Genomic DNA, 20502 nt, shown 5'->3' with positions numbered 1-20502 from the left:
CCAACATCCCCTAACCCTCACCCTCCCACCCCCTCACCCCTTCGAACCTTTTTTAGTGTTCTAACACCCACCCCACCCCAAAAAGAACTCTGCCACACATCCAACGTCAACTCCCCCACTCCCGTGAACACCTCCCTCACCAGATCCTCAGACCACGGAGCTGGACTGTCCAGTTTTATCCGAAGCCTCCATTTCCTTATCAGGGGGATGTAGGCAGGTGATATAGAGGGGGGGTTTGTCGGGGCGGAGATGAAGGGAGATAAAGGGATTGTGATGATGTTCTGGGATTGGGATGGGGGGGTGAATGGTCGGTCTTGTTGGGGTGTTGCTGCTGCTGCTGCTGTTGTTGCTGTTGTTGTTGTTGTTATTGTTGCTGTGGTTGGTGGTGGTGTTGGTGGTGGGAGGGGGATCGCAAGGGGGGTTTTATATGCCTTGGAGGAAGGATACAAAGTAGGGGAGCTGGTGAGGAGGGTGGGGTGGGCGGAGAAGGTGTTTGACTTGTACAAGAGGGGGTGACTCTCGATGTAGATTTGTCGGGAGACGTATAAAATCGCTGTCCAGATTTTTGGTTTTTCGGCAAAGTTTGACAGAGGGGGGGTTGTTGATCGATAAGGGGGTGATTCCTCGCCTGAGTGTGAGGGGAGTGGTAAGTGGAGGAGGTGGGTGTAGATTTCTAGTCTGAGCTCCAGTGGTAGTGACAGGAGGGAAATTTTTGGTTTTGGTGGTGGTGGTGGGGTGGTGGTGATGCTTAGGTGGAGTGGCATTGTTGCTGTTGTAACGGCGGCGGCGGTGGTGGTGGTGGTGGTGGTGGTGGTGGTGGTTGCCATTTTGATTTAAGATAAATGCTGTTGATAACAAGGTTAAGTTGGGATGGATGTAAAATGTATGGTGACGTTGATATACGATCAGTGATACACCTCTCTCGCACTTGTTCGGAAAAATCAACCAACGAGAACAACACCACTCTCAAAAATCGATCAAAGAAGAGCAACAAAAAGATTGCGGCCCGGCCCAGATGCACATCACCCCCTTCTCCCCCTCCCCTTATACCAACAAAGACACAGCTATACTAACACCTTTTAGGGATTCGTACCAGCAGCGGTGAGGATGAGGCTCACCCTGGACAACCTCACTGGCCGGCCGGGGCTTGCTCACCCCCAGCGCCACGCCTCCTTTCGCCCCCATAGCGGGAATGGCAACATTTCATTTGTAGAAACCACGACCAAAGTGGTGTGTGGCGGCTTCGTGAACCCTCCAAGTGTGCATCATCAGACCAACGCCCAATCCAGAACAAACCATTGATCTGATCTCATCATCCAAATTCATTCACTCACCAACAGAGTGACCCCCGGTGTGCCGCTCCCGCAGATGATAGTCAACCCACCAACCTCCCAACCGACGACAACTCACCAATGCCGGGGCCGCCCAAGCTTCCGGGGGTTACGGATGGCGGTGACCGGGGACACAGCTCTGGGCTCCGACCCCCACCCCCATCTACTTCCAGAAGGATGAGGTGTGTTAAACAAACATCTAGATCGGCCTCCAAAACACCCCAATAATCACAACTGTCGTATTCTCGATCCATAACAACAAAATGCCACAGTAATCAACATTGCTGATATCGGAGTGCCGTCTCTTCAACCCTCCGAGCCCCCCACCCACACGGCACATGTTTTGTCTTGTCTGACCCCCCCGGTCAGTCCCCGACACCCCGGAAGCGACCCCGGCAGCGTCCCGGCCCAGAATGTCTCAACCCTCTCTCAACCTCAATCAGACCGCCACGACAGCAGCAGCATGTGATATTTTCCCTGGGGTACATAACCGATCTGTTTTTGCATTTCATCCTGCATAACACCACCAGCCACCTACTCTACTACCCATCAACCAACTAGCTACCTGTACAACATCTCAAAAAACCATCATCAATTTTATCTTCCCTCTCTCAAATCTACCACACTACCCCCCAACCCCCATCTAGTCTCTCTAGTCTAGTCTGTCTGTCTCGTTGTTGTATCGATATCTACAATACACCTACTGTATAAATCCCAACTCCCAGAACCAAAAAAGTCTAGCCAGCCCTTCATCCATCCATCTATCCATCCATCTAACCTTCAGTGTCTTTCCCTTTTTTTTTTCTCTCTCAAACGTAGCACACAGCAACAAGCAAAAGAAGCCAGGATATTTTTCATTCATCTCATACAAAAACACATCGCGCGACAAAATATCAACAAGAGAAAATGAAAAAAAACATACAAAAGAAAAAGGAACAGTTTTTGCTGCCACCCAGACAAGATTAAATAACCACCCAAACGCCTGCCTGCCGCCTAGTCTGCCGCTGACGAAGAAGAAGAAGAAGAAATAAAATGCACATGGAAATGCACAATGCAAATCGGGCTTTTTCGTGAAAAAAAAATACCCGGCCCTCCTCCTTTATCAGGCTCAATTGTCAAAGAACGGAGGGGGGTGGTGGTGGCAGGGCCTTTGTTGACCCCGCATGGGTCGTCGGCGGTAGATAATCCCTCTTCAAAACTCTCGATGATAGAGAAACGAAGAAGAAGGACATCAAAGAAATCCATCCCAACACCATGACCTGACATCATGATGCGCTCCGACACAAGTCAACAGTGGGTCCCCCCGTTGGCGGCGGAATGGGTTAGGTGAGGTGGACAGGACCTCCGAACCCCATTGCCGGACTCTCCACCCCACAACACCTTTCCCCATTGCCGAAAGGGCCGTCCGTCCACCCGCCCGCGTCCTTCGCGCTTATAAACAACGAACCGGCCGAAACTTAATACCACCCTGACCCCCCAAACCCAGCCATTAAACCTCTCTCTCCCTTCCCCCCCCTATTTCCTTTCCCTCTTTACGAGCTCTTCACCGGGTTCTGCATCCACCCAGGCAGCGTCTGCCACCCCTTCGCATTCACTCCTAACGGCGCACGTCCAAAGTTCTCATCCAGATCCAACAGAATCTTGAGCGCGTTTCTCGACCGGTAGAATGGGCTGTCAGGGTGCTTTTCCTTGAGCGTCTGCACAACGTCCGCAACACCAGTCGCCACCTCGGCCTTGCCCTTGCCAGGGAAGGGGAAGGCCGTCTGGAGCAACTCGTACGCGGCAAGAGTAAAACCAAACTGTGGCGACGAACGCATGATTCTGGCAGGGCCGCCCTTGAAGAAGGCACGGAAGCCCTCCTCCTTCCAGATGGTCTTGGCGGCGTGGCGGAGGCCGGTGTACTGGGTGTCACCCTTGCGGGCCTCGACCTGGAGACGGGTCTTGATGACGTCGCATGGGGTGGTGAGATAGGCGGCGGGCATACCGGCGATGGCACCGGCAGTGAGGAGCTGAAGAATACCGAGCTTCTTGGTCTGGGACTCGCCGAAGAGGTCCTTCTTCAGGTGGGAGTAGGTTGGGAAGTAGATGGCCGAGAATGGCACATCGCGGAGCAGGCAGGCGGAAGCGCCCTTGTACAGACCGACGAGACCAAGGTTGCGGATGATCCACATGGCCGACCGTCTAGGAGCACCCTCGAGCGACTTGGCGACCTCACCCTGAACCTGAAGACGAATCTTGACAATCTCGAGAGGGTTGGTGAAAACGACCTGGCAACCACCGGCAGCACCACCGGCGATGACCTCGTGGCCCCACCAGATCTGCTTATCCTTAGTGGTGAACCACCCACGAACGAGATCGTTGACGGTCAGCTTGATGGCCTTTTCTGGGGCAACACCAACAAGCTGTGGGAGGACACCAGAGTACAGCCCGCGGAAACCCTCGTTGCGGATGACCTTTTTGAAGCAGTCGATCGAGTTGTTGTACAGCCTCTGGCCGGGGTTGGCACCTCTCTGGTTCTGCATGCGAGTCTTGACGAGATCGATGGGGTACACCATGAAGGCACCAAAAGCACCGGCGATACTGCCGAGAGCGAAGCCGTAGGCGGACTCGAGACCCTGGGCGAGGAACTTTTGGCCGGCCGACCTGGTGGTCTCGGTGACGGCACGGACGGCATCCTCATCTCCTTGTCTACTCCTCCATGATGGGTCGAGCACCTTCTTGAAGTCCTTCAGGCCAAGACGGCCAGATGGCTCATCAAGGCTGGCGAAGTGGAAGAGGATATCGGCCTCCATCGGGGTGAAGAGCGAGAAGCGGGTGATCTTGGCGGCCTGGTTGAGGAACTCGGTCCTGGTGATCTTGCCGTCGGTGCTCTTGGCGCAAGCACGGCGGATGATGAGTTCGACGAGGTCCATCTCGTGGATCATGTTCTGGAAAGCTCGTACGTTGGCGTAGGAAATCTTGGAACCCTGAGAAATGTTGCACAGAGTGCTCAGGTTCTCGAGGAGGTAGTCCGAGAGCTTATGCCTCGCGGTTTCCTTGATGATGCGCTCAAACTCCTCGGGCTCAATGTAGCCATCGCCGTCCTTGTCCAGATGCTGGAAAGCCTGGCGGACACGCTCACCCTGCAGACCGCGCAGCATTTGCGAGAACTGCTGGTAGTCCATGCTGTGTTTCGCCTTGCTACCGATGTAAAGCTTCGCCCAGTCACACTCCCAGTCGAATGGGATGCTATCTGGCCCCTTGTTCAGCTCGTACAGCCTGCGGAAGTCCTCGTACTTGACCTTCCCGAGGCGCTCGATGTCGAAGAGGCGGAAGGCGATCTCATATTCGGCATCGGGCTTGGTGAGAAGGTTCTCAAAGTAACCCCAGTCGGCGAGCGTCACCTTGCCCTTGTTCGATCGGTCGGCAACATGGAACAGGATCGAGTACTGTTCCCGCTTGATCTTGTGCTATTTTATATATAAAGATCACACGTCAGAAAAGGTGCTGGACGGGACAATGCGCCGGCCAGTGCAGAAAGGACTCACGTAATCCTCCGACGGAGGGGCAACGGCGTTGATGAACTCGTCGGGGCCGAGGTAGGGCTCGGCGCCATCTTCCTTGATGGCATGCTTAATGAAGCGCGCCTTGGTCTGGGCCGAGAGCTCTTGTGGTTCTGTTGACCCAACCAGCGTCTCCTTGACGGCCTCCTTCACGACGGTGACCTTGGACATGTTTGTTGTGTGTCTAGTCTAGATGCTTGATATTTGCGAAACGAACGACGCTGAACTGGTTCAGTCAGCCCCAACAGCACTCAAGCCGTTAACGCCGTTGTCGCAATCAGCCTATAAAGTGTGGGGTCGCGAAGTGGCCGAAGTTGAGTCAATTTGCGCGCTGGCAAAAGACGTGGGTTGCGTACCGCAAAGAGATTGCGAGCGAGGGAGAAAAACAGAAACCGAGGTTGTCGTTTAAAAAACAAAAAAAAAATGACAGACGAAGGTTTGTGTCACGCGAGGAAGAGTTGTGGTGGCTTGGGACTCGCGGGTAGGTAAAGGGTTTCTGACTCAAGCCTCGCAATGCGCAACAAAAAGTTGTCTGTCAACAACGAAAGGTGTCTGATGACTGTTCCTGCCAAAGAAGGGGAGGGGAGGGGGGGGGGGGCTGGACAACTGGGACAGGACAACAACGGAAAGAGGAGGGATGTGGGATGGAGTCTGCCGAACCGGAGACGACGGGGTCAAGGGTCTTTGCGAAAAAAAAAAAAAAAAGAAGTGGATCACGTCCAAATCTGGGGCAGAACGAGAACGAGAACGAGGTATGGAAAAAAAAAAGAAAAAAAAACACCACCACAAAATTCTGAGCCTTGCCTAGTACCCAGGAAAAAAAAGTGAAGTGGCAGTTCCTCTTTTTTTTCCACTCATAACTTCCCCAGGCTTCCCCACCACCTGACCAATCCCAACCAGCAATTCACCAGGCCAAACAGTGGGGGGTGTGGGAAAACAGGTTCTTGGCAGCGGGATCCAGTTACACAATAGCCGAGAGTGATTTGGCTCGGCAGCGCGGGAGCCGCCCTCCGATCCACGCCGGTCTGGACTTGTAACCCCAAGCCGAAAAACACCCGGACACTCCGAGGTTCACTTGCCTCCATGAGGGGTTGATGCTCCAGGCCCTATACCCTCATTTCACTCTCTGAACTCGTAATAGCCTCAGGTGACCAACTACTCCCGTCGATTTCCCAGAAGATCTTGGACACCAAAAAAGGAAGGCCACGGGGATCCCCCCAAGATCGCCAACAACCAGGGGGGGCCACAAAAAAGCTTAAATTCTTCAAGATCTGCACCAGCGTTTCAATTGACAGTCACTGACAGGCAACCCCCCCTTTCCATCCTGTCAGACGTCAAGGCCATCTCTTCTCACACTTCACTGATATAGAAAAGCTGTTTGTTTTTAGAATACATCTGATGTTTTGACACCACCCATAGTCTTGAAGATTTGTGTTTCCACTAGCTAGTATCATGAGATCATCACTTGATCCCTTGCGTTTTACTGCAAGATGAATGTCTCAGCATCACATAAAGCCACATGGCATCCCTTTGAAGACTTGGCCTATATAATTTACTTCTTGTGTAGAAGGTGATCTGGCTGTACTATCTTGTTTTGAACACAGCGAGGGGTCTCTCACACTGAACTTGCTCTTCATAAATACAATTCAAGTGTAAGGGAGTGTATAACAGGTACCATATGATACTGCAGAGAAAATGACAGTTGAGATGGTCATGAGTCACAAGAGTGAGCATCATTCACATCATTCACATCACTCACTTCACTCACCTCACTCACATCACCCCCATCCCCAAATCAATAAGACAACACCGTGTCACATCTATTGGCATCTAAACCCCTCAATCGAACTTAGTCCCATAATGTGATGCCCACCCCTAATATCTATCCCTCCCTCCATAACAGAGAGAAGAAAAAATATCAAAAGAAAATAGCCATCATGCCCCCAGAAAATATTATAATTTATACACATAATAGTAGCCCGCCCGCCCCAAACCCCTTCCTTTCCCCCCCAACCCCTCCTTTCTAAAAGAGAAACAAACAGCATTGTCCCTCCAATGATCCTGGTTGGAAAAGAAAAAAAGAAAGAAAAAAAAGGCAGCAGACATAAAAACACACAATTTCCCACCCACCCATAAAACACCAGCCTCCCCCCAACAATCCCAGATAACCCCCATTCCATTTCCCAGAAAAAGAACCGAGAAGAAAAAAAGACGCCTTGCTTGCTTGCAGCTTTGTTGACCACCTCTCTTCAAGGTGTCATCAATAAGCCACGGGGATATCATTTCCATATAAACCACCACCGCCCTCCCACCACCAGAATGTTCCCCCTAACCTCCCAATTCCCGAATGCCTTTGTACCACCCAAACAACGCCATGTAAATAACAGCCATGAATGCTTTGCTCAGGATCACCAACCAACCCTCAAACCTTCATTGCCTCGCAATCGTGACAAAAAAAAAGAAAACCGTATTGACATGAGAACAAGGGAAAGTTTTGCGCAAAGAAATGGGAAAAAAAGACAAGGTATCGTGAGAGGGCATTCGTCACATCGTCAGAAGGGCGAATATGTTTCTGTCGACTTTTTGGTGGTTGTCGTGGAAAAAAACATTGTGTGCATCGAATCCTGGAAGTCTGTCCCAGTAGCCAAGACGCAGTGTTCCGCAAAAATCTAATGCATGATGGGTTGCATTGAAATAGCGAGACGTTGCGACGAGTGCCTGGAAAGAAAGAAAAAAAAACCCCCCGATGCGAGAATAAAAGCGGAAGAAAAGAAAACGAAGAAAACAAGGAAATTATTCGGTGGTGGCCGATAGCAAGACCAAAAATCTCTGCTACAGCCTTTTGGTGTCTGTTTGTGTCGAGGGCAAATGCCAAAAGACGCTTGCTGGCCCAGAAAACAAAAAGGTGAAGCACCAACGTGGCAAGATCAAGAAAGGAGATCCATGCTGTGGTGCTGCGACGGTTTCCAGCAAATGCATGCTCGAGGTTGTCGCAATGATGAACAAGTACATCGAAGTGAAGAGCCTGTCAACATGGTTTCTGGGCGGAAGCGAGGGTCCGAGACTTAGGCCTCAAGGGCAACAGGCAAGTGGTGGTTGGCGCGGAAGGCCTCACACTCGGAGCCCGACGAGCTCGCGGCCTCGGCCATGGCGCTGTAGAGGTAGGACAGCGTCACCCCACGAAGCATCTTGGCCTCAACATAGGTCGAGGCGTTCTTGTATTTGGGGGACGAGTATTTGTCATAGACAGCGCTGTGGTGCTTGCGAGGCTCGCGGCAGCATTCAAACATCATGTTGATGAGTGGCTTGAGCTGGCTCAAGGTGTAGCCAGAGTAGTGAACGTGAGAAAGAGTCTGGAGAACGGTTAGTATCCGAGATGCCACAAGACGCTAGACAAGAACAACATACCCAATCGCCCTTCTCAAGGAACATGCGAGAGATGCAGTGGGCACCGGCGGCAATGTAGCTGGCAGGGCTGCCAACAAAGCGCTCGTCCATGATGGTGACCTCCAAGAAATACTTGGCCAGAGTGCGAGTCTCCAACTCGTAATCATCAGCCTTGCTAATGCGACGCAGGAAGCTCATGGGACCGGGCCAGCCGAGCTCAAACTGAAGCATACTAAGCATGAAGCGCTCCGCCTTCAGGATCTCGTCCACGTTGTAGCCCGAGTCGACCATGTACACAATTTCCTGGACTGATGGGCAGTTGATCTCCTCGTACTTGGCGGCAACGAAGAGGGCCGTGGCGCCGACAAGCTGGAGCTTGCCGAGCGAGACAATCTTGACCGACAGGAAGCGGTCAATGTAGTTGACGGTGAGAAACAGCGTCTCGGGGAGCAGGCAAAACCGGTGATGTACCTGAATCAACCAGTCCATGAGAACTGCGCGCATCGACCACTGGATTTCGGTCTGGTTATCCATGTAGTGGGGATTGGGGACCATGGAATCCTGCACAAAACAAAACTGTTAGTTCCGTGGCTCCTGACGCGCTCCACTGCAAAAAGTACATACCTCGAGCTGTCTCATGTAAGCAAAGATCTCTTCGCCATACTCGGCCACCATGCTCACGTCCCAGGCCTCTTCCTCAATCTCTTCCTCCGTCTGAGTAGAAAGAACCCAGTCCTTGGCAATGGCAAGCTCTCTCTGCGCATTGAGGCTGGAAGCAGGAGCCACCATGGTGGTCAGTCCGCCCGTGGTGTTGTCCCCATGAGACCGGTAGGAGTGGGCTGTCGTGTATCCATGATCCTCGTAAACACCCGAGTGATCCTCGTCCGAATACTCGTCCTCCTCAGCTGTGGGAAGGGACTTGGCCACCTGCGCGATGGAAACAGACACATCGGACTCGAGCTCAGCCAGATTGCGGTTGCCAATGCCAGCGGTGTCGTACGAAATCTGCTCCACGGCGTCCTCGTAAGCCGCCTCGGTAACATTGTCGTCAAAATCGCTCTCGTCATCGAGCTCGGCGAGCTTCTCGGTCTGGACCGCAGCCTTGGACTGGGTCGGCTTCTGGGAGGCCTGCTCTGCCTTCAAGGATGGCTGGCTCTTGTATTGACGCGGGCGCTTAATCTGCTTGTCAACCATGGCAACCAGATCGTCAACGTTGGTAAGAAGCTCGACACGACCGGCGACTTCCTGCTCATTGCTGTCTCTGTAGATCATGGTGGGCTTGATGTTCCTGGGAACACCATTCTTCAGAGGAGGTTGGGCAAGGGCGCCGACGGGACGTTGCTGGTTGAGGCTGTTGGCGTTACGAGCGGTGGGCTTTGTGACATCGACCGGAGCCACGTTGTAGGACTTTGCAACCGGAGCAGGCGCAACCTGGTGGTTCTCCTTCTCGTCGTTGCGACCGGCTCCGGCGACAGTAGGAGCAGCAGCATTAACAACCGACTTGGCGCGAGCGCGAACAGCCTTAACGATGGGCTCGTCGGCAATGGGGCGATTGGTGTTGCTCAAATCGTGGAGGATGACTCTCTTGGGAGGAGCGTTGAGGGCACCCGTGTTGGCCATAATCTTGACGGTGCCAACGGACTTGTTTCGCTGGTGCAAGGAGGGCTTGTTAGAATGGATGTGCTCGGTGATAGGAGGGGCGGCTTGGTAGATGCGCAGAGGGCGCTGAGGCTATTTCGGGAAGAGAAGTTGGTTAGCCTGTCTGTCATGGAAGATTCGGCAGAACGGTCTGGTTTATGTAGAAGCTCGTCTCGAGCGACTTCAGACGGTGAATAGACCACGAGGCTTTCCACCTGAGCAAATCAAAAGTGGAGGGGCAAGGTGGGCGCTCGTGGACTTGCGACCAACGATGATGGGATGGCAGAGTTGGGTAGAGGGAGGAAGTGGGGAGGAGTTCTGGGCAGAAAGACATACCTTGGCATCCATGATGTCGGATTTTTACCTTCTATTTGATGTTGGTTGAGGCTGTTGTCGCAAAGACCTTTTTCCTTGTGGATATCGTCTTGGTTGCGGGAACGATGAGACGAGCGGTTGAGATGGCAGTTGTCGAGTCAGAGAAGAAGTCTTTGGTCTCTGGAAAAGTGAGGTAGTGGTGGAAGAAGGCGATGTGGTTGTTGTTGCGAGGAGAGCAGAGAGCAGAGGGCAGAGAAAAGGTGGTCCCCGCTCCTGAATCGAAACTGAATACTTATCGTCGTCCCTCGGGATGGATTCTTCCTGTTGACAATACTGGGAAGCCGGCGAATGGGCTTGAGGGCATCGAGATATAAAGCGGAGCAACGAGGAGAGCAAGGCGGGGGGCTGGTGAGGCTATCGTGGGCGCTGGTTGCCACGGCGTCGCAAAAATACCAGCGCAGCGGGAAGGAGGGCGCGTGGGTGTCGGGAAGGCACCTCAATAAATTCGACACGGTCAAGCGTCAAGCGGGGCGCGCCTTCACTCACTGTATCGAGGTCAAGGACATGAGTAAGAGGAACCTGAAGTAACGATTGCTGTGCGATGCCGACAAGAACCTTCCAACAGCAGAGGTCGCGGGTGGAGCAAAGGTTAAAGAGGACAGCGAGAATGTTTTTCACCATGTGTTTATTGACAAGATGCAAGTAAACACAGACAGAGTTCCATTTGGGCGGTGTGGTCCGTGCATGCCCGTCTGGGTTGTTACGGCGACCCCAATCATATGCACATGTTCCAATTCCTGGGATACGAACAAAACAGCATCAAATGCCCTTTGAAATTTCACATTTGAAGAACATGGCCATCATCATCATCACTTACAGCCTTGCCATTCTCCATCTCAGCCCGGCCGGGTAGGTCAACTATGGAGTTCTGATCTCCATCGTGGAGTCTGCAAGCCCAAGTCCAGCAGACTAACGATGCATGTGTTGTCTCGCACCAGTAATCAACAAGCATGCTCAAAGCTTACATAACTCTTCCATGGGGTGACGTAGCCCCCGCCGTCTGGGCACTGGCCTTTTGCGCGACCGGCGCGTCAACTTCTCCAGGACCTTAATTAAGCAAATTACAGCAAATCCCACCACATTATTTCTCACAAACCATTCTCGACTTATATCAACCCTATTCTCTACTCAGAGCTGGCACCTACCTTTGTTTCCTCTTTACCGCACTCCTATTGGTCCGCAGCTGCGTCTTTTTCATTTTCCCTGCCACCAGCTTTTACGCGTAGCGGGGCAGACCGGGGCCCGCCCCCGTTCACGTTGTCACGTGAGAACCTTGCTGGACTTTTGAGGTTCTATTCAATCACGACTTTCCTATTGTCAGTCGCCAATTTCGATCTTTCTCTTCTCCCCAGATTCTCAAGAGGATAAATCGCAGCCTGACGAGGCCATTCCGGAACTAGCCATGGGCCAGGATCCCCATCCAAAGGAAAACTTTCAGCGCGGCGGCGGTGGGTGGAGAAGTCGGGCCACTTGACCAACGGCCGCCGATACCTACCTACGCACTACCAGTCATCTAACCCGGCGCAGCAATGGTTGAAGCACGCCTTGTGTATCAACACGAGAAGCTACCAGAGCTTCTGGAGAACCGGGTATTATCTCTACTTTTCTCTTCCTTTTCCAGGGACTCCGGTCAACACGGGGTTTGGACAATCCATAGGCGACACCGAGAAACCCTGGTCCGGGGCCATAAATTGCCTCGACGGTCCTCGACCCCTCTTGCAGAATGTGACAAGAGGAGAAGAACCCCTCCACTCACTCCAACTTGAGCTTCGATCGCATGTGCCATGTGGTGGAATCCTACGCTACCTTCTCACAAAGAGACGGCGCCCACCTGAGCAATTGAAACTTTGACTTTGCCAACGGAACGGATGTGCCCTGCCGCGAAGAGACGGTCGGTCGATAGCAGGGGTGGGTTTTGCTGGTGGCTTCTTCCGCGACTCGCTCCGCTGCGGAGTAGGCTGCTTAATATGATGCGATCTCTTGCGCAGCTTCGATTTATGTAGCGCAATCAGCAACGTGTGCCCTTTCTGCGACATTGGCACACACGTCAAGGTTTTTGTGGGCGTGGCGAAAACAGGGACCGTCCCCCTCCTCCTCGCGAGGGCATGCCACCATGCCTACCTGCTCTGAGCTACTGTGTATTCTCCTCCGGAGTGTCAAGTGTTTGGTCAGATCTGGGGAACAACGAAGCCACGAGCCAATGGTGTGGGGCCGGAGCTTCTTATTTTGTGTGCCCCACAGGATCGTGGACGGACTCTTTTGTCTCTTTGTGAGTTTGGTTGCGACAAACATGACGGATGGAGTGGTCGCAACCTTCCAAAAACAATGCGCCGTGGTACCTGGTGACACCAATGGCTGGATCCTGTCCGGAAAGCCCGCCAGAGACTCTTGCGACAAAGCCGGGACATCAAGCAAAGAGGAGGGGTATCGAGGGCGTCTGGCGGTTGCAGATCGGGCGCTGGAAACGGGCAAGGGTGCCGTTGCGGTCATGGAAGCAGCCAAGATCCACGGAATGGAAGCCACTGGCGCTGACAGTCACTCACCTCCAGCAAATGTCCAGGAGTCCAGCCAAAGCTCTATGTTATGTACGTGCATGTACGACCCGCCACCAACCAAGACCCCTCCCCCCTACTGCACAAAGAGAATTGCTTCCTCTCCTCGCTTCCTCGCTCGCCTCCAGCTGTCCGTCTCCTCCGTCAAAGGTGGAGCGGGGTGGGAAGTGCCATGGACGCAAGTGCGCTCGTCCGGGCCTGAGCTGCATGCGGTAGTCGTGATGGAAGGCGAGCGTAGAGGGGTACACTAGCATCTTGACTTGGAGATATCACCACCACCTTGTTAGCGTTTTCTGCAACAGCGAGCTTCGAGGCGACCACAGCCGTCCCCAAGGACCAAGAATCACGAATAATAGAGCAGTGACAGGTAATAGGCGGGTCTGCGGGTCCTTTTGTTGACGGTCTGACACTTGGGAGAACTCGGAGAATCTGGCGCGATGATTCGATGCAGGCTTTGCATTTGAAACTTTGCCAGCGCATCGAGCCGCGCCCGATCCTCCCCTCTACAAACCAAGGACGACACACCCGCACTCGCGCAGCGCACACAAAGTTACCTCACAACAATTGCCAAAAAAGAGGGAACAAACGGCCGGCTTGTCTCGAATACACTCGGCCCAAGACAACCTTAATGCCACTGAGGGGGAGCCAGCCGCGGGGCAGGCAAAAAGTTCATTTCAGACTTTTTGCTATCCATATCAGTTGTGCGCCTCTCCATGCTGCTTCGGTCAATGCCGGAAGCTCCCCGTTTGCCCGGCGTTCCTATCTTTTGCGACCTCTCACAATCTCATAATCTTTCCATCAATACCCCACGCATTTGCGGTGAGCCCAGTCTGATATCTGGACGGCTTGCGCCGTTGTGTCTCCCGTGGAATCTGACCATACAACTCTGGAATTTCTGCCCATCAGCGGAGATTTTATCTGAAAATGCAACTGCTCTGCTGCAGGTAGAGCCACGGCGCCACCTTGCTGGCCATGTAGTGGACAAGATAATACTTATCTATCGAGTGACAGTGTTTATTTTCTTGTACCACGACAGCTGGGCTTGGGCAGTCCTGCCTATCAGTGCCAGGCACATCTACAGCAGACCCCTGTTGCTGCGCTACCTTGCTGGCGACTGCCATTGGCCGATGGAGGGGTTCGAGATGGCTGCAACGGGCACCTTGGGGGGTTCATGAACCTCTCTGGCGCATTCTCATCCTGTGGGCTCGACTTGGCCACTGGCCAGAGGGGACCCAGGGCGTTGACCCTACATTTGAGCTCTTGTGTTGTGTGCCCAAGAATACCAGGCGGTCCTAAATGGTCAGACCAACAACGGCTTCCCCCATGGTCATTATTGGTGAGGCCCAGGAGAAGGAGGGCTTCCCCGGTGAGCAGCCCGTGTTTCGCAGACTGCATGTCGGTATATGCGCCTTGCAAGGCAAGCATCAAGCTTCTTCTTCTTCGCGACTGTAAACAGCGACTGTAAACAGCGTCTGTCTTGGGTGTCTGGAAAACACTTGACGGATTTTAGCCGCGCGCAGAAGAAGAAGAAGAGAGAACGGTCGACCGGAAGGCGAATTAAATGATCTCTCAGAAACTGGTATTCGTGCAGACACTTCTCGACACGCACAACCTTACCTCCAATGCAGCGGGCCTTTGCCTTGACTGCTCCTGCTGGTGCTTGCTACTTCGGGAGACTGCGCCATCGCATGTTTGGGACTCTACTCCTGGGAAGAGAGATAAGAAGGAATAATACCTAAGAAAACAGGACCTGGCACAAAGAGAGATGACAGCCAAGTCTTGAATCGGAATGTGCCAGCCCTGAAAGAATATCGCACATTTCTCAGATCTCGGCGCAAAGCGGAATGCGCCCCGAATGCGCTCTGCATGATACAAGAGACCCGAAACAACAAAGCAAAGCAGCAGCAGCCACTGCTGTTCTCTGCTCTGCCTTCTGTCTCTTGCAGTCTTTGGTTTCTCCCATTATCAGAAGAGAAGCTTCCTGAAAATGGATGCACTGGCAGGGGAGTGTGAGTGACCCAGGCCAGGTTGGCAAAAGCCATCTGGTGATCAGTGACCGGGAAGCTTGCCAGAGGTGAGGTAAGGTTAGGTGCGGTCAGTGTGGATTACCACGTCTGCAAGCGCTCCGCTGGCTGGGTGGATGGCTGGCCGTGCGAAAAGCGCCCAGTTGGCAGCTCCTCGCACCCTGGCGCAAGGGCTAGATGAGGATGCGATCGGGGGGGAGCGCAAGCCCGGAAATTGCCCAAATCACAGATATCAAGAATCCATTCACAATACCTTAAGCCAGTCCAGCCTGTTCCATTTGTTCCAGTCCAGTTTGTTCTGCTGTTCTGCTGTTCTGCTGTTCTGCTGTTCTGCTGTTCTGCTGTTCTGCTGTTCTGCTGCTCTCTCCATTGTGTCTCGGTGGCACAGTGTCGAGGACTGCCCTGAACGGATCCGCGCAAAGGTCAGGCAGTTTGGTGTGCGGGTGTGCGATTACCGGCATCTGCTCTTTTAATGCAGATTCTTTGCGACTCCTCCGTTCTCTTCCTCGCCCACAACCTCCGAATTGCTCAACCCGGTGCCATCAAACCAACCAAGTTCCTCTGGTAAGCCATTGTCCCCCTCCTGGCACCCCATCCCATCGCCCGTCACCCATCGCCGGCTTCTGGCTAGCCCGATTCTTCTTCTGCTCCCACCTTGCTCACACTCTGCCGACTTGACTAGGTCGGGCCCGCATCTTCAACAACGAGAGAGAGAGAGAGAGAAAGAGAGGGAGAGAGAGAGAGAGACGACAAGAAATCGCAGCTCAGTTCCTCCACGACACCACCGCTTCCCCAACCTTGCCGTAAGCCTCCTCGTCCCCTTCCGTCCCTTGCGATCCCAACACCTTGCTCTGTATACCTTCTATCTGCTTTCAAGCAAGCTTACTTGCCTTACCCCCGACGAGCACCCGCTTTTGCTGTGTTGCGCTCGCACCCCGACCATCATTACCTCCTACCCATCGAGCATTCCTACACCCCCGGTTCCCCACCGCATTTCCTGTGTTCGATCAGCCCTTCATGGCATTGCCTCTTCTACCTGCTGCTGTCCATCTGCACCCAGCTCTAACCGTCGCATTGCTCTGTCCAGATCCAACAACTTCCCAACACCGTCCGGCACCACCCCAGCAGCACCCACAAGAGTCGGCTTGGTCCTTGCGGCACTGGCGGTGACCTCAATCAAGGATAGACCACTGTCCATCCGCCCCTCAAGCCGGACCCGTCCGTTGGCATTGTACCCTCGTCGCCTTTTTCGAGCGCTTGTCCACTGCCAATGCGATTGTTGAGTCCTTTATCGACCGAACAAAACCAACGGTGCTGAGCCCCACCGGCGACACACATTCCATCACACGACCTCCTTTACGAAGCCACCGTCGACGGTGCGATACACTAGATACACATATACATATCATACAATGGCAGCCATGTCGCCAACCGGGATAGGGCACGGGCGCCCAGGTCAGCCTAACGGCAGCATCTCGCCCCGTACCGTCGCGGAGCCCAAGCAGGTTACGTTCGTCTTGATCTTCCAGGCATCGCGGGGGCGCCTGCCCCTTCGTGTCAAGATCTACCCTCACGACGCCACAGAGTCGATCGTGTCGACGGTCAAGAACTTTTACGGTCTGTATACCACCCAGACTATCTCCAAAGGCGTAAGCTTTGAGGATGCGGAGGGCAACATCCTCATTCCCCACTACGAGAACTTTGCTCATGATATGACCGTTTCCGTGCGGGTTCACGACGAGCTTCCCCGGCCGTATTCCTATGACCACCCGCCAGCGCCCCAACACAACTTTTATACCGCCGACACTTTCCTGTCCCAGTCGCCTCTGCCACCACCTCCGCGCCCAGATGACCATCTCTTTGCCAGACCTCACTCGCCGCCTGCATCACGCCTGCGTAGCCCTTCGCCTAATGGCGGACGTGGACGTCGCAGCGGCTCGGCAAACAACAACCCCGGCTCCAAGAAGGTACGGTCACGTTCTGCCAAGAACAGATCGCAGTTGAATGGCGACAGTCACGGTGAAAGCTTCAACGGCTATAGCAGCGGCGACGGCGCGCCAGGCTCGTCGTCGAGCAAAAGCAAGGACCATCTCGGCAACACGGAAATCAGTGTGGACAATATCGTCGAGGGTGGCCGTCGCAAGCGTCCCAAGTTTGACAGCTCGGTATGTTGAAGACGTCGTCTAATGGGTTGTGAATGCTGGTTTCTGACATGAGTTTTATTTGTCTGCAGGAGTTGCCTCTCTATGCCCCTCTGCAGATGCCCGCGGCCACGTCCAACCCTTCCGTCTCACCGGCGCGGCGTGCTGATCATCAGCATCGTCCCTCGCTGCCATATATTCAGTCTGGGCCAAATCCCTTCAGCAATCCTCGGCCTTCTTTGCACTCCCCGCACAGTTACAACAACGGGTTTGCGCACCCTTCCACCTACCCCACGCCCAGCAGTGACATGCGGCGCTCGCGCGGCAGCTTCGGCTTCGCGGCCACGCCGGGGATGCCCATGGTGGCGACACCAGACGGCACCGCCAACAGCTGCATGTCTGAGGAAGACAAGGACGTCGCCATCCAGCTTATGCGCCTGGGTGAGATCTCCACGCATGGCCGGACGTCGGCGTCCACCATGGACGACACCTTTAGTGGCAGAGCGGACGCCACCTCGTCGACGGGTGCCACCAGCGAGGCGGACAGCGATCACGACGTGCCGGCGGCGCGGAGACAGAAGCTCGACGCTGCCGGTCACCACAAGAAGGTCCTCCATACCACAGAGAGCCACTTTGTTGGCCCCGCCGACGGCGCCGACACGAGCGGTGAAGATGGCTACTGCTCGGACAGCGCCCCCAAGCCCGCCATGGCGGCTCCCAAGCCGAGAACCAAGCTCAAGGCGAACACGCTTCACCAAGCCAAGGCTGCCGCGGCTGCCGCGGCTGCTGCTGCCCAGTCCAAGCCTCGGCCTCAGAAGCCCAAGGTCAAGAAGGAGCCCGCGGCCGTGAAGACGGCAGCCGTCAACGGTGGTACCGCTGCCGCTTTGGGTCCCATGTCCCCGGCCTCGCTCCCGGCTTCACGCAAGCAGTCTGTCGCGTCCAACACCGGGCTTTCTCTTGCTGCCGGGGATGAGGAGCACCCCGACTTGTCGACCAAGCCTCGCTGCCAGAGGTGTCGCAAAAGCAAGAAGGGGTGCGACAGGCAGAGGCCTTGCGGTCGGTGCAAGGATGCGGGGCTGGGGGCGGATCAGTGCATCAGCGAGGATGAGGGGAATGGGAGGAAGGGGAGGTATGGGAGGCACATGGGGGTGCCGCTCGTCAAGGAGGAGGTTCCTGCTGCGCCGGTTGCGATGACGACGTTGCCGCCGATGATGGGGGGTGGGTTCGGCGGGGGGGTGACTGGCGGGGCGGAGTACGCCTCGGAGGTTGGAGGGGGGGATAAGGGGAAGAAGAGGAAGAGATGAGTTTTTTGTTGATGGGTCAACCCCGGATTGAAAGGCTTGTATGATGGGATGATGGTCAGTGGGGTGTTGTGAGATAGGGGTCGGGATGGTGTGGTCTGTTATACCTTGTCAATGGTCTTGTGGAGTTCTCGTTGGAGACTCACGGGGTTGGTGTTTTTTCCTATGTTGATGGCTACAACGTTTTTTTTATTAAGCATGTCCGCTATTGGGGAGGATGACTATCTAGGGCCACCCCTTAACCTGCATCTCATTACCGTCTTTGGGTGTTGTTATTGTCTTGTCGGGCCTTGAACATTTTCCGCTCTATCAATCAAAGAGATTCATTTGTTTTTTTCTAAAAGCGGCTGCGTTTCTTTTTTATGTTGGTGGGAGGTGGGGAGGTGGGTTTGGGTTTGGGTTTGGGTTTTGGGTTTGGGTTTGGGTTGAGTGAGTGGGTGGGAATGGATAAGATAGGTAGGAATGGGTGGTGGATGGTTCGAAAGCTGGAAAAGAGGAAGGGCGAATGGATGGCTCAGGGGTTAAAGGGGTGATTGGGTGGGAGGGGGTTCGGGGATTGATTCTGTCTTTTACAAGGTTTAATTGATTTGAAGGTGTGTGGGAAGGAGGAGTGTATATTACGGCTTTTTCTTTTTTCTTTTTTCTTGTTTCTTTTTTTTTTCTTTCTTTTCATCTCTGGTATATTTGGAAGGAATGGAGGGGAGGGAGGGAGGGCTATTGCACATCACATCATATCACATCATCACTCATGTCTTTTTAGCGTTTGATTTTTTGTTGTTGTTGTTTGGGGGTGGGGGGTTTATAGCGAGGTACCTACTGGAAATATGCTGTTTTTGTTGCGTTGGTGTGTGGTTCATGATGTTTTCTCGGTGTCCTTTTTCTGAATGTTGTACATTGCGGCCTGGACTGAAGCTCCGGGGAAGCGTGAGCCAGAATTTTTTTTTTCTTTTCTCTTCTTTCTTCCGAATTTCTTACTGTTTGAGGCTTCATTCTGTGTTGATGTTTTTGTCGTATGGGGTTCTGATGGTGTTGATGGTGTTGATGGTGTTGATGGTGTTGATGGTGTTAATGGTGTTAATGGTGTGTTATTATGCGCCGCGAATACCACCTGTCTGTTTGGTGCTATGGTCATGAACGTATGGAGTAAAAAGTTACCAAGATATTGGATTTGGTGTGGGTTAAGCAGTGAACGTGGTTTCTCCCTATCACAAATTTTCAAACCTTTTTGTATCAAAACATGCCATCGCAAGTCAGCAGCTCGCGACATATTCCAATATCTGTCGCAAGGCCCGAAAAGTCGAGTGGAATGCGCCTCTTGGAGTTCAAGCGCGCATTTTATTTCGAGAATGGGATCACTGTCGCCCAACAAATGCGAACTATGTTTTTTGTTCTGTTTCATACAGCCATCATGAAAGAGTGTGTTGTCATCACCATCTAGCAACCCTCGCGATTTCTCTGTTGCGCAACAAGAAAAAAAAAAAAAAAAAAAAAAAAGGAAACTTCCCGTGTAAGTGGTGAGATTTGATTGGTCGGGCGCATAGGATTTAGAGTTTAAGCCTGATCGGGGTTGGGTTAGCAAGGCTTTTTCAAACGGGCGCTAGGCGGTTTGTAAGCTGGCGCATGTCTTTGCCAATAAGCGTCGCAGCTTATCTCTTGATTGATGACTTTAGTTATTGTAGGGCGCAATATGTCTGGAAGGATTCCTTGTATCTTCCGTACATTCTTAATGTGCGCAAGCAAGTTTGGGTTGAGTGGCTTTGTTCTGGAAGCGGGGAGATCAATCAGATCCAATGGCGTGGTTCTAAAGTTGCCCCACATTTGGGGGTTCCTTCCCTTTCTGTCGAGAGTTTGGCTGAGATGGGGGCGCTGATTGGTTGAGAGGGTGTTGACATGGGTTTTTTGGACCGGCTTTGGGCGGTTGGTTGTTGGGGTTTGTTGCCACTTGGTCTTGGCTTGGGGAGGGGTTGAAGATCTTTACACTTGGGGAATTTTATCTTTTGGATGAACCATTTTGAAGGTGCCAACATGTACAGATTCAGTGTTCAACGGACTTTGGATGTGGAAATGAGTTCAATAGCTTATGTTGACTGAGAATTGAAGCTAAATGCGATGCGGATATTCACGTTTGCTTGGGCTGTCACCGGGCCATGAATGGCGGTCTGCGACTCGATGCACCCCTCTGTGACTAAAACCTTCCCGTTCTCCTCCTAA

At 53.3% G+C, this 20502-nt stretch overlaps 5 protein-coding genes across 5 annotated transcripts; 2 read left to right on the top strand and 3 right to left on the bottom strand.

Annotated features, from left to right (window-relative positions):
* Positions 1-17: 17 nt before the first annotated feature.
* QC764_203295 (uncharacterized protein) lies at positions 18-827 on the bottom strand (the record flags this gene model as incomplete). The annotated part of the gene is made up of 1 exon (XM_062944028.1): positions 18-827. One exon carries the CDS (start codon positions 825-827, stop codon positions 18-20), a length of 810 nt encoding a protein of 269 aa, XP_062802807.1.
* Positions 828-2863: 2036 nt separating this feature from the next.
* Positions 2864-5707, bottom strand: AGC1 (mitochondrial aspartate-glutamate transporter agc1; the record flags this gene model as incomplete). Its single annotated transcript, XM_062944027.1, has 2 exons — positions 4859-5707; positions 2864-4780 (listed from the first exon to the last, which is right to left on the bottom strand). The coding sequence occupies exons 1-2, from the start codon at positions 5042-5044 to the stop codon at positions 2864-2866; spliced, it is 2103 nt and encodes a 700-aa protein (XP_062802806.1). The 5' UTR covers positions 5045-5707.
* A 1241-nt stretch (positions 5708-6948) lies between these two features.
* CLB4 (B-type cyclin) lies at positions 6949-10887 on the bottom strand. The gene is given in 5 exon segments (XM_062944026.1): positions 6949-7174; positions 7186-8226; positions 8282-8821; positions 8885-9991; positions 10235-10887. The coding sequence occupies 4 exon segments, from the start codon at positions 10244-10246 to the stop codon at positions 7939-7941; spliced, it is 1947 nt and encodes a 648-aa protein (XP_062802805.1). The 5' UTR covers positions 10247-10887; the 3' UTR covers positions 6949-7174; positions 7186-7938.
* Positions 10888-14363: 3476 nt separating this feature from the next.
* QC764_0033700 (uncharacterized protein) lies at positions 14364-16035 on the top strand (the record flags this gene model as incomplete). Its single annotated transcript, XM_062940214.1, has 4 exons — positions 14364-15169; positions 15191-15413; positions 15613-15652; positions 15937-16035. The coding sequence occupies exons 2-4, from the start codon at positions 15322-15324 to the stop codon at positions 16033-16035; spliced, it is 231 nt and encodes a 76-aa protein (XP_062802804.1). The 5' UTR covers positions 14364-15169; positions 15191-15321.
* A 226-nt stretch (positions 16036-16261) lies between these two features.
* Positions 16262-18670, top strand: QC764_203270 (uncharacterized protein; the record flags this gene model as incomplete). Its single annotated transcript, XM_062944025.1, has 2 exons — positions 16262-17014; positions 17083-18670. 2 exons carry the CDS (start codon positions 16262-16264, stop codon positions 18292-18294), a joined length of 1965 nt encoding a protein of 654 aa, XP_062802803.1. The 3' UTR covers positions 18295-18670.
* Positions 18671-20502: the final 1832 nt, after the last annotated feature.

Source organism: Podospora pseudoanserina, chromosome 2 (assembly GCF_035222485.1).
Source record: "Podospora pseudoanserina strain CBS 124.78 chromosome 2, whole genome shotgun sequence".
Lineage (NCBI taxonomy): Eukaryota > Fungi > Ascomycota > Sordariomycetes > Sordariales > Podosporaceae > Podospora > Podospora pseudoanserina.
This window is presented reverse-complemented; position numbering and strand designations above follow the sequence as displayed.

What these genes read in the sequence shown, in the direction of transcription:
- CLB4 (XM_062944026.1), bottom strand. An exon ending in CTTACATGAGACAGCTCGAG is followed by an intron (nt 8,822 to 8,884) that starts GTATGTACTTTT and finishes TGTTTTGTGCAG; the next exon opens with GATTCCATGGTCCCCAATCC. An exon ending in TCCTTGAGAAGGGCGATTGG is followed by an intron (nt 8,227 to 8,281) that starts GTATGTTGTTCT and finishes ACCGTTCTCCAG; the next exon opens with ACTCTTTCTCACGTTCACTA.